A 13,508-nucleotide genomic window follows, 5' to 3' on the forward strand; every position below is an offset into this window, starting at 1 on the left:
CAAGGATCCGACAGGACAGGAACGGAAAACAAGGGAAGAAATAGGGACTCTAATCAGGGGAAAAGATAAGGAACAGGTGTGGGAAGACTAAATGATTGATTAGGGGAATAGGAACAGCTGGGAGCAGGAACGGAACGATAGAGAGAAGAGAGAGAGGAAGGGAGAGAGAAAAAGGGAACGAACCTAAAAAGACCAGCAGGGGGAAATGAACAGAGGGAAAAGCAAAATGACAAGACAATCTAAGACAAAACATGACAGTACCCCCCACTCACCGAGCGCCTCCTGGCGCACTCGAGGAGGAATCCTGGCGGCAACGGAGGAAATCATCAATGAGTGAACGGTCCAGCACGTCCCGAGACGGAACCCAACTCCTCTCCTCAGGACCGTAACCCTCCCAATCCACTAAGTATTGGTGACCCCGTCCCCGAGAACGCATGTCCATGATCCTACGTACCTTGTAAATAGGTGCGCTCTCGACAAGGACGGGAGGGGGAGGGAAGACGAACGGGGGTGCGAAGAAAGGCTTGACACAGGAGACATGGAAGACAGGATGGACGCGACGAAGATGTCGCGGAAGAAGCAGTCGCACAGCGACAGGATTGACGACCTGGGAGACACGGAACGGACCAATGAACCGCGGAGTCAACTTACGAGAAGCTGTCGTAAGAGGAAGGTTGCGAGTGGAAAGCCACACTCTCTGGCCGCAACAATACCTAGGACTCTTAATCCTGCGTTTATTGGCGGCTCTCACAGTCTGTGCCCTGTAACGGCAAAGTGCAGACCTCACCCTCCTCCAGGTGCGCTCACAACGTTGGACAAACGCTCGGCAAGCTGAGCGGAGGGAACGCTGGACTCAGGCAAGCTGGGAAGAGAACAGAGGAGGCTGGTAGACCCAGACTACTCTGAAAAACGGAGAGGCCATGAATAACCCGGATGAGCAGACGAAGGTGCCGCCTTAGAGAACGAGTTGTGAGTTGCAAACGAAACGGCGCGTGTCACGCTCCTGAGTCGGCCACCAAAAGCGCTTAGACGCCCTCGAAAGGCGAAGGAGACGACGGTAAGGCATCAGGCTTGGTGTTTTTGCTACCCGGACGGTAAGAAATCACAAACGCCCCCTCCAACCACTGTCGCCATTCGCCTAGGGCTAAGCGGATGGCGAGCAGTTCGCGTATCGACAACCGTTTAGCGAAGAATCACAGTCTTCCCCGCACCCACATCATAGTTGCGTTCAGATGGCGACAGGCGATGAGAAAAATAAGCGCAAGGATGAACCTTATCGTCAGACTGGAAGCGCTGGGATAGAATGGCTCCCACGCCTACCTCTGAAGCGTCAACCTCGACAATGAATTGTCTAGTGACGTCAGGAGTAACGAGGATAGGAGCGGACGTAAAACGTTCTTTTAGAAGATCAAAAGCTCCCTGGGCGGAACCGGACCACTTAAAACACGTCTTGACAGAAGTAAGAGCTGTGAGAGGGGCAGCAACTTGACCGAAATTACGAATGAAACGCCGATAGAAATTAGCGAAACCTAAAAGCGCTGCAACTCGACACGTGACCTTGGAACGGGCCAATCACTGACAGCTTGGACCTTAGCGGAATCCATCTGAATGCCTTCAGCGGAAATAACGGAACCGAGAAAAGTAACGGAGGAGACATGAAAAGAGCACTTCTCAGCCTTCACGTAGAGACAATTCTCTAAAAGGCGCTGTAGAACACGTCGAACGTGCTGAACATGAATCTCGAGTGACGGTGAAAAAATCAGGATATCGTCAAGATAGACAAAAACAAAGATGTTCAGCATGTCTCTCAGAACATCATTAACTAATGCCTGAAAAACAGCTGGCGCATTGGCGAGACCAAACGGCAGAACCCGGTACTCAAAATGCCCTAACGGAGTGTTAAACGCCGTTTTCCACTCGTCCCCCTCTCTGATGCGCACGAGATGGTAAGCGTTACGAAGGTCCAACTTAGTAAAGCACCTGGCTCCCTGCAGAATCTCGAAGGCTGATGACATAAGGGGAAGCGGATAACGATTCTTAACCGTTATGTCATTCAGCCCTCGATAATCCACGCAGGGGCGCAGAGTACCGTCCTTTTCTTAACAAAAAGAACCCCGCCCCGGCCGGAGAGGAAGAAGGCACTATGGTACCGGCGTCAAGAGACACAGATAAATAATCCTCGAGAGCCTTACGTTCGGGAGCCGACAGAGAGTATAGTCTACCCCGAGGGGGAGTGGTCCCCGGAAGGAGATCAATACTACAATCATACGACCGGTGAGGAGGAAGGGAGTTGGCTCGGGACCGACTGAAGACCGTGCGCAGATCATGATATTCCTCCGGCACTCCTGTCAAATCGCCAGGTTCCTCCTGAGAAGTGGGGACAGAAGAAATGGGAGGGATGGCAGACATTAAACACTTCACATGACAAGAAACGTTCCAGGATAGGATAGAATTACTAGACCAATTAATAGAAGGATTATGACATACTAGCCAGGGATGACCCAAAACAACAGGTGTAAAAGGTGAACGAAAAATCAAAAAAGAAATAGTCTCACTGTGGTTACCAGATACTGTGAGAGTTAAAGGTAGTGTCTCAAATCTGATACTGGGAAGATGACTGCCATCTAAGGCAAACATGGGCGTAGGCTTGTCTAACTGTCTGAAAGGAATGTCATGTTTCCGAGCCCATGCTTCGTCCATGAAACAACCCTCAGCCCCCGAGTCAATCAAGGCACTGCATGTAGCACCCGAACCGGTCCAGCGTAGATGGACCGACATAGTAGTACAGGATCTAGATGAAGAGACCTGAGTAGTAGCGCTCACCAGTAGCCCTCCGCTTACTGATGAGCTCTGGCCTTTACTGGACATGAATTGACAAAATGTCCATCAAATCCGCAATAGAGGCACAGGCGGTTGGTGATCCTCCGTTCCCTCTCCTTAGTCGAGATGCGAATACCTCCCAGCTGCATGGGCTCAGTCTCTGAGCCAGAGGAGGGAGATGGTTGCGATGCGGAGCAGGGAAACACCGTTGACGCGAGCTCTCTTCCACGAGCTTGGTGACGAAGATCTACCTGTCGTTCTATGCGGATGGCGAGAGCAATCAAAGAGTCCACACTGGAGGGAACCTCCCGAGAGAGAATCTCATCTTTGACCACTGCGTGGAGTCCCTCCAGAAAACGAGCGAGCAGCGCCGGCTCGTTCCAGTCACTAGAGGCAGCAAGAGTGCGAAACTCTATAGAGTAATCCGTTATGGATCGATCACCTTGGCATAGGGAAGCCAGGGCCCTAGAAGCCTCCCTACCAAAAACTGAACGGTCAAAAACCCGAATCATCTCCTCTTTAAAGTTCTGGTAATTGTTTGAACAATCAGCCCTTGCCTCCCAGATAGCTGTGCCCCACTCTCGAGCCCGGCCAGTAAGGAGTGAAATGACGTAAGCAACCCGAGCTCTCTCGCTAGAGTATGTGTTGGGTTGGAGAGAGAACACAATATCACACTGGGTGAGAAAGGAGCGGCACTCCGTGGGCTGCCCGGAGTAGCAAGGTGGGTTATTAACCCTAGGTTCTGGAGGCTCGGCAGGCCAGGAAGTAACAGGTGGCACGAGACGAAGACTCTGGAACTGTCCAGAGAGGTCGGAAACCTGAGCGGACAGGTTCTCCACGGCATGGCGAGCAGCAGACAATTCCTGCTCGTGTCTGCCGAGCATGGCTCCTTGGATCTCGACGGCAGTGTTACGAACGTCTGTAGTCGCTGGGTCCATTCTTTGGTCGGATCCTTCTGTCATGCAGGTGAATGAGGACCCAAAAGCGACTTGGCGAAAACAGAGTCTTTAATCCAGTAAAGTAATTCTACAAACATAAGACATAATTCCACTCGTAATGACGAGAACAGACTGGAGACTCGATCAAGAACTGCAGGTTGCCTCGGGAAGGCACTTGAACCTAGCAGACTCAGACACCTGCTCTCCACGCAGCATCTGAGGAAAACACGACACGACAGGGCGATACACAGACACAGCACGGTGAAGAATAGACAAGGATCCGACAGGACAGGAACGGAAAACAAGGGAAGAAATAGGGACTCTAATCAGGGGAAAAGATAAGGAACAGGTGTGGGAAGACTAAATGATTGATTAGGGGAATAGGAACAGCTGGGAGCAGGAACGGAACGATAGAGAGAAGAGAGAGAGGAAGGGAGAGAGAAAAAGGGGAACGAACCTAAAAAGACCAGCAGGGGGAAAATGAACAGAGGGAAAAGCAAAATGACAAGACAATCTAAGACAAAACATGACAATTCCAATAAAAGGTGTCACCGTAGTCAAGAACTGGCAGGAAAGTTGACTGCAAAACGATGGGCTAGATCTGTTTTTTATCCGTAATCTTTTATATGGGGCATGCTTATATTCAGCAGAGTTAATCAGAGAAAGAAAACATTTACAGGGCCTTATCCGAATCAGAGACAGAGGACACACCCTTCCAATCATGCAACCCCCGGGTCATACAGGAAATGTTGCTCATTCGAAGTTCTTTGCAATTTCGGTATCTTAGTAAATCTAATGCAGGCTTGTTAGCAAAAATTGAATTGGCTGTAAACATATGTGGTGCATTTGTCAGAATGCTCTGCAAAATAGTTGATTTTTCAGGGTGTTTTAAGTTGGTTTAGTTAACAGTTGAGTTACATTTATCTCAGTACAAATATCTTTCATGTATCCAGGTTAAGTACACCCAAAATAACAAATAGTGATTTAACATAGTTACAGTGGTTGCTCCACTAAAAATGTTGCGCTTTTGTTGGTTTAGTACGGTACCCTGTGTTACCACTTCATTTCTCCAGACCAGCACAAGAGTTAGACCACTAATTATGCTTTTGGGTCCTACTGTGTCTCTGACAATGAATGCACACCATAAACCTATATAGACACTGATAATTGTGCTTCACTATTACTTACTAAAACGGTTGTCACACTAAGGTTATTATTTTATTTTGTTAGGATTATTTTGCTCTTACTGTAGTCCTGTAGGCCACTCCTGACCAGTCACGTTATAAAGTGCCTGAGTGGTGCAACGGACTAAGACACTGCATAGCAGTGCAAGCTGTGTCACTACAGATGCTGGTTCAGTACCTGCGCTGCCCTTGACTGGGAGACCCATGAGATTTTGGTTTCTCTCCCTCTAAATTAAAAAAAAATAATTCTAAATAACAAACTGGCTTTATTTACAAATTAGTAACAATGTCTCAGTTCAGGTTCAAGAATGGCCTTTTCTCACTCATTTTACGTTATTTGACAACAAAATCATCTCCAAAATATTGTTATTTTTAAACAAAGCGATTATCATTGTTAAATTAGAATTATATAGAAGCCCCTTGGAAATTCTCACAGATATATTATTAACCCTGTTATTAGCAGGACAATATATATTGGTTATATTGGTTATGGCTCCCGAGTGGCGCCCAATGGGATTGCCTTGTGGTTCTCCAGCTGTATCCACTGAAAGCCAGCGAGGTTCAAGGCATGAGGGCAGGGGCACGGGATGGGCCGCAGAGAAGACCGACCTTTGCCCATGGGGAAAGGAGCAGGAGGAAGGGGGAGGTGGACCCCCACCCCGCCACACTGGCAATACTTTAAAGGGCATTGCACTGATAAGGCTGCTGAATAGGGAAACGAGCTCCTTTGAATACTCATCTCCCTCTCCCTCGCTCTCCCTCGCTCTCTATGTAGTACGTAGACGGCTACGTAGTCAAGTCTGTGTTTCATATCTCCTTCTCTCATCTGTATTCTCACCTGCATTCTCAGGCACCGTCGTAGAAGCCTTTTCACATCATGTTCCTTTTTTTTTGCAGCCCGGATCATTTTATCTACAGTTTAAGGTCTAAAGTTCAACACGCAATCTAATTGCAATCTATTTATCCCACGTTGGTTTTTCTATACAAATATGCTAGGGTATAAGCAGTGCTGCATTTTAATCATGAGGAGTGGAGAAGAAAACAATGTTCGTTCTCCGGAGCTCTTGTTTCTCAGAAGATGGATGATCCAGAAGATTGTTCAAATTAAATGTATGTTGCATTCTGGGACATATTTTATTAAGAGTGTTACACACTGAAGGATTCTTATTTCAGTGCGGCTTGGCAGGTGATATACTTTGTAATAAAGTAAAACATATATAAAGCTAAGATAATGAAAATCATTTCATTACCTAATCACGCTGGAGTTTTTTACATTTTGATTACCAACCCAATAAAAGTGTAGAGGAGGAGAGAGAGAGGGAGAGAACGTAGAGAGAAAAAGAAAGGAGAGAGAGAGGGAGAGAACGTAGAGAGAAAAAGAAAGGAGAGAGAGAGGGAGAGAACGTAGAGAGAAAAAGAAAGGAGAGAGAGCGAGAAAGGAAATACACTGTCTTTTGTTGTGGATGAAAAAGGACACTGTTGGAGTGCTTGAGGATATAAATGGCTGTGTTTCTTCTATTCTAATGCAGACACTTGAGAATATGGTCCCCTTCATGTTGATTGTGTGTGTGTGTGTGTGTGTGTGTGTGTGTGTGTGTGTGTGTGTGTGTGTGTGTGTGTGTGTGTGTGTGTGTGTGTGTGTGTGTGTGTGTGTGTGTGTGTGTGTGTGTGTGTGTGTGTGTGTGTGTGTGTGTGTGTGTGTGTGTGTGTGTGTGTGTGTGTGTGTGTGTGTGCTTACAAGCTTGCTTGTCTGTGCATTTGTGCGTGTGTGTGTGTGTGTCTCTGAATATGTGTGTGTGTGTGTGTGTGTGTGTGTGTGTACTGTATGACTCACAGTCCAGCCCCCTCCGTCCGTGGTCATGTCACAGTAGACCTGGAAGCCGTAGGGGTAGTGAGTGGGAAACACAGAGTAGATGCCATCCTCCCTCTGACCATTAGCATACAGATCACCACAGTCACGAGGACGAGAGCCTAGAGAGATACAGAGACAGATATATATATTGTGTATTATCTACCTCACTTGCTAAGGCAATGTTACCACATGTTTCCCATGCCAATAAAGCCCTTTGAATTGAATTGAGAGAGAGAGAGATACAGATAGAGAGAGATGCAGAGAGAGAGAGAGAGAAAGATGCAGAGAGAGATGCAGAGAGAGAGAGAGAGAGAGAGAAAGATACAGAGGGAGAGAGACAGAGTGGATAGTGAGAGAGGAGAGATACAGAGAGAGAGAGAGACACACACAGATACAGAGAGAGAGAGAGAGCAGAGAGAGAGAGAGAGAGAGAGAGAGAGAGAGAGAGAGAAAGATACAGAGGGAGAGAGACAGAGTGGATAGTGAGAGAGGAGAGATACAGAGAGAGAGACACACACAGATACAGAGAGAGAGATGCAGAGAGAGGGTGAGAAAGATACAGAGGGAGAGAGACAGAGTGGATAGTGAGAGAGGAGAGATACAGAGAGAGAGACACACACAGATACAGAGAGAGAGATGCAGAGAGAGGGTGAGAAAGATACAGAGAGGGAGAGAGACAGAGTGGATAGTGAGAGAGGAGAGATACAGAGAGAGAGACACACACAGATACAGAGAGAGAGATGCAGAGAGAGGGTGAGAAAGATACAGAGGGAGAGAGACAGAGTGGATAGTGAGAGAGGAGAGATACAGAGAGAGAGACACACACAGATACAGAGAGAGAGATGCAGAGAGAGGGTGAGAAAGATACAGAGAGGGAGAGAGACAGAGCGAATAGCGAGAGAGGAGAGATATAGAGAGAGAGAGATACAGAAAAAGAGGGTAAGGGATACAGAGAGAGAGAGAGACAGAAAGGGACAGAGAGAAAAAGAAGAGAAACAAAAAGCTCTCAGTTTGAATTCCAGCTGGAAAGCAAAACAAGTGGCTAAAACATTACGTATGTGTAAACAAAGAGATGTGACAGAGATGAGGAGACCATTCCACTAGACTTCTTAGCCTCAAACACTGGGCATATCTAACCCTTCCTTGACAATGAGGAAGAGGGGGATAATGGGGACTCCTTGGGTGGTGAGAGAGAGGGAGGAGGTTTGTTCCCAAAATGGTGTTATTTTTGGAGCTTGTTGTTTACAGTTGTGGCACAATGACTATCAACCTTAGATTCAGTACCAGAGTTGCTTTTCTTACAGATAATCTATACTGAACAAAAATGTAAGCCAGCATGTAAAGATTTGGTCCCATGTTTAATGAACTGAAATAAAATATCCCAACATTGTGCATACGCACACAAAACGTATTTCCCTCAAATGTTGTGTGCACAAATGTTTTTACATCCCTGTTAGTGAGCATTTTCCTCATGGTGCTATCTATTTTGTGAAATGCACCAGTCCCTCCTGCAGCAAAGCACCCCCACAACATGATGCTGCCACCTTCTTGCTTAACAGTTGGGATGGTGTTCTTCAGCTTGCAAGCATCCCCATTTTTCCTCCAAACATAACAATGGTCATTATGGCCAAACAGATCAATTTTTGTTTCATCAGCCCAGAGGAAATTTAATCAAAAAGTACGATCTTTGTCCCCACGTGCAGTTGCAAACCGTAGCCTGGCTTTTTGATGGCGATTTTAGAGCAGTGGCTTCTTCCTTGCTGAGCGGCCTTAAAATATTATTTCGATTTAGGACTCGTTTTACTGTGGATATAGATACTTTTGTACCTGTTTCCTCCAGCATCTTCACAAGGTCCTTTGCTGTTGTTCTGGGATTGATTTCCACTTTTAGCACCAAAGTACGTTCATCTCTAGGAGACAGAATTAGTCTCCTTCCTGAGCTGTATGACGGCTGCATGGTCCCATGGTGTTTATACTTGCATACTATTGTTTGTACAGATGAACGTGGTACCTTCAGGTGTCTGGAAATCGCTCCCAAGGATGAACCAGACTTGTGGAGATCTACAAAAAAAATTCTGAGGTCTTGGCAGATTTATTTTGATATTCCCATGATGTCAAGCAAAGAGACACTGAGTTTGAAGGTAGGCCTTGAAATACATCCACAGTTACCCCTCCAATTGACTCAAATTATGTTAATTAGCCTATCAGAAGCTTCTAAAGCCATGCCATCATTTTCTGGAATATTCCAAACTGTTTAAAGGCACAGTCAAAACTTAGTGTATGTAAACTTCTGACCCACTGGAATTGTGAAACAGTGAGTTATACGTGAAATAATCTGTGTGTAAACAATTGTTGGAAAAATGACTTGTGTCATGCACAAAGTATATGTCCTAACCGACTTGCCAAAACTATAGTTCGTGGAGAAATTTGTGGAGTGGTTGAAAAACAAGTTTTAATGACTCCAACCTAAGTGTTTACATTGACCTCCCCTTTGTTGTTCCACTCTTTTAGCTGCGTTATTATTATGAGCCGTCCTCCCCTCAGCAGCCTCCTGTGATTGAAATGGATCCTGTATCATCCTAGTTCTATATATGCAGGCATCCCAGTGTGTGAAATTACATGAACGATTGTAATGCGGTACCCATCTGTGTGAAATATTTATGAAAACCTGGGGCCTGTGGCAAACACACGCACAGGCACACACACACACACACACACACACAAACACACACACAAACACACACACATACTCTCTGGTGGCATTACCATTGGAGTGTGTGTGGTACATAAGTGTCAGCCGTTGTGTATTCCATGGCTGGCTGAAGAGGGAGAATCTACTGGAAGGCTTCCCTCAGGTCTGATGTAGGTTCATCTAAAGCTCCTGGCAGGTATGATGTAGGTTTGTCTGAAGCTTCCGTCAGGTCTGATGTAGGTTTGTCTGAAGCTTCCATTAAGTCTGATGGAGGTTTGTCTGAAGCTTCCCTCAGGTCTGATGTAGGTTCGCCTGAAGCTTCCCTCAGGGATCACACCTCAGTCTTCCTCAGGCTCTCACTCCAAGCACAACATCCCAATGGACACACCAGTCACTACCGCCTAGCTCCATTCCCATTCCCCAGGCACTCTCATTTGTATACTTCTGTAACCGTAAAAGCCTTGGTTTAATGCATGTTAACATTAGAAGCCTCCTCCCTAAGTTTGTTTTACTCACTGCTTGAGCACACTCTGCCAACCCGGATGTCCTAGCTGTGTCTGAATCCTGGCTCAGGAAGAATACCAAAAACCCTGAAATTTCCATCCCTAACTATAACTTCTTCCGACAAGATAGAACTGACAAAGGGGGCGGAGTTGCAATTTACTGCAGAGATAGCCTGCAGAGTTCTGTCTTACAATGCAGGTCTGTGTCCAAACAATTCGAGCTTCGACTTTTAAAAATATACCTTTCCGGAAACAAATCTCTCACCATTGTCGCTTGCTATAGGCCACCCTCTGCCCCCAGCTGTGCCCAGGACACCATATATGAACTGATTGCCCCCCACCAATCTTCAGAGCTCGTGCTGCTAGGTGACCTAAAGTGGGACATGCTTAACACCCCGGCCATCCTACAATCTAAACTTGATACCCTCAATCTCACAGGAATTATCAATGAACCCACTAGGCACAACCCCAATTCTGTAAACACAGGCACCCTCATAGATATCATCCTAACCAACTTGCCCTCCAAAAATATCTCTACTAGAGGCCGACCAATTAATCTTAATGGCCGATTAATTAGGGCCAATTTCAAGTTTTCATAACAATAGGAAATCTGTATTTTTGTACACCGATTTGGGCGATTTAAAAAAATAATGTTTTTTACACCTTTATTTAATCTTTATTTAACTAGGCAAGTCAGTTACGAACACATTCTTATTTTCAATGACGGCCTAGGAATGGTGGGTTAACTGCCTTGTTCAGGGGCAGAACGACAGATTTTTACCTTGTCAGCTCGGGGATTCAATCTTGCAACCTTACAGTTAACTAGTCCAACGCTCTAATTGCACTCCACGAGGAGACTGCCTGTTACGCGAATGCAGTAAGTCAATGTAAGTTGCTAGCTAGCATTAAATTCATCTTACAAAAAACAATCAATCAATCATAATCACTAGTTAACTACACATGGTTGATGATATTACTAGTTTATCTAGCGTGTCCTGCGTTGCATATAATCGGTGCGGTGTGTATTCGCGAATAAGGACTGTCCTTGCTCCAATGTGTATCTAACCATAAACATCAATGCCTTTCTTCAAATCAATACACAGAAATATATATTTTTAAACCTGCATATTTAGCTAAAAGAAATCCAGGTTAGCAGGCAATATTAAAAAGGTGAAATTGTGTCACTTCTCTTGCATTCATTCGTTCATTGCACGCAGAGTCAGGGTATATGCAACAATTTGGGCCACCTAATTTGCCAGAATTTTACGTAATTATGACATAACATTGAAGTTGTGCAATGTAACAGGAATATTTAGACTTATGGATGCCACCCGTTAGATAAAATACGGAACAGTTCCGTATTTCACTGAAAGAATAAACGTCTCGTTTTCTAAATGATAGTTTCCGGATTCGACCATATTAATTACCTAAGACTCGTATTTCTGTGTGTTATTATGTTAGACTTAAGTCTATGATTTGATAGAGCAGTCTGACTGAGCGATGGTAGGCACCAACAGGCTCGTAAGCATTCATTCAAACAGCACTTTCATGCGCTTTGCCAGCAGCTCTTTGCTGTGCTGCAAGCATTGCACTGTTTATGACTTCAAGCCATCAACTCCTGAGATTGGCTGGTGTAACTGATGTGAAATGGCTAGCTAGTTAGTGGGGTGCGCGCTAATAGCGTTTCAAACGTCACTCGCTCTGAGCCTTCTAGTAGTTGTTCCGCTTGCTCTGCATGGGTAACGCTGCTTCGAGGGTGGCTTTTATCGATGTGTTCCTGGATCGAGCCCAGGTAGGAGAGAGGAGAGGGACGGAAGCTATACAGTTACACTGGCAATACTAAAGTGCCTATAAAAACATCCAATAGTCAAAGGTATATGAAATACAAATGGTATAGAGAGAAATAGTCCTATAATTCCTATAATAACTACAACCTAAATCTTCTTACCTGGTAATATTGAAGATTCATGTTAAAAGGAACCACCAGCTTTCATATGTTCTCATGTTCTGAGCAAGGAACTTAAACGTTAGCTTTCTTACATGGCACATATTGCACTTTTACTTTCTTCTCCAACACTTTGTTTTTGCATAATTTAAACCAAACTGAACATGTTTCATTATGTATTTGAGGCTAAATTGATTGTATTGATGCATTATATTAAGTTAAAATCAGTGTTAATTCAGTATTGTTGTAATTGTTATTATTACAAATAAATACAAAAAAAATGGCAGATTAATCGGTATCGGCTTTAACGGTCCTCCAATAATCGGTATCGGTCTCGGTTTTGAAAAATCATAATTGGTCGACCTCTAACCTGCATCCGTAATGGGTCAGCAGTCAAACGACCACCACTCATCACTGTCAAACGCTCCCTAAAACACTTCAGCGAGCAGGCCTTTCTAATTGAATTGGCCCGGGTATCCTGGAAGGATATCGACCTCATCCCGTCAGTAGAGGATGCCTGGTCATTCTTTAAAAGTGCCTTCCTCACCATCTTAAATAAGTATGCCACTTTCAAAAAATGTAGAACCAGGAACAGATATAGCCCTTGGTTCTCTCCAGACCTGACTGCCCTTGACCAGCACGAAAACATCCTGTGGTGTTCAGCATTAGCATTGAATTGCCCCCGTGATATGCTTTCCAGGGAAGTTAGGAACCAATATACACAGGCAGTTAGGAAAGCTAACGCTAGTTTTTTCAAGCAGAAATTTGCATACTGTAGCACAAACTCAAAAAAGTTCTGGGACACTGTAAAGTCCATGGAGAATAAGAGCATCTCCTCCCAGCTGCCCACTGCACTGAGTCTAGGAAACACTGTCACCACCGATATATCCACGATAATTGAGAATTTCAAGAAGCATTTCTCTATGGCTGGCCATGCTTTGCACCTGGCTACCCCTACCCCAGTCAACAGCCCTGCACTCCCCAAAGCAACTCGCCCAAGCCTCACGGATTTGTCCTTCACCCAAATCCGGATAGCTGAAAGAGCTGCAAAATCTGGACCGCTACAAATCAGTTGGGCTCGACATTCTGGACCCTCTCTTTTTAAAATGATCTGCCGAAATTGTTGCAACCCTTATCACAAGCCTGTTCAACCTCTCTTTCGTATCGTCTGAGATTCCCAAAGATTTGAAAGCTGCAGCGGTCATCCCCCTCTTCAAAGGGGGAGACACTCTAGACCCAAACTGCTACAGACATATATCTATCCTACCCTGCCCTTTTAAGGTCTTCGAAAGCCAAGTTAACAAACCGAATCATTTCGAATCTCACTGTACCTTCTCCGCTATGCAATCTGGTTTCAGAGCTGGTCGGAGGTGCACTTCAGCCACGCTCAAGGTCCTAAATTATATCATAACCGCAATCGATAAGAGACAATACTGTGCAGCCGTATTCATTGACCTGGCCAAGGCTTTCGACTCAATCACCACATTCTTAATGGCAGACTCAACAGCCTTGGTTTCTCAAATGATTGCCTCGCCTGGTTTACCATCTACATCTCTGATAGAGTTCAGTGTGTC

At 45.2% G+C, this 13,508-nt stretch overlaps 1 protein-coding gene across 5 annotated transcripts in view; it reads right to left on the reverse strand.

The window, feature by feature from the left end:
* LOC124049139 (fibrinogen C domain-containing protein 1-like) overlaps positions 1–13,508 on the reverse strand; it is a 205,313-nt gene that overhangs the window by 112,793 nt on the left and 79,012 nt on the right. For all 5 annotated transcript variants that reach the window (XM_046370506.1, XM_046370504.1, XM_046370505.1 and 2 more), the window contains one exon: positions 6,777–6,913. In XM_046370506.1, coding sequence (XP_046226462.1) covers positions 6,777–6,913 — 137 coding nt within the window. The remainder of the gene's footprint in view (positions 1–6,776; positions 6,914–13,508) is intronic.

This window comes from Oncorhynchus gorbuscha, linkage group LG11, assembly GCF_021184085.1.
Source record: "Oncorhynchus gorbuscha isolate QuinsamMale2020 ecotype Even-year linkage group LG11, OgorEven_v1.0, whole genome shotgun sequence".
Lineage (NCBI taxonomy): Eukaryota > Metazoa > Chordata > Actinopteri > Salmoniformes > Salmonidae > Oncorhynchus > Oncorhynchus gorbuscha.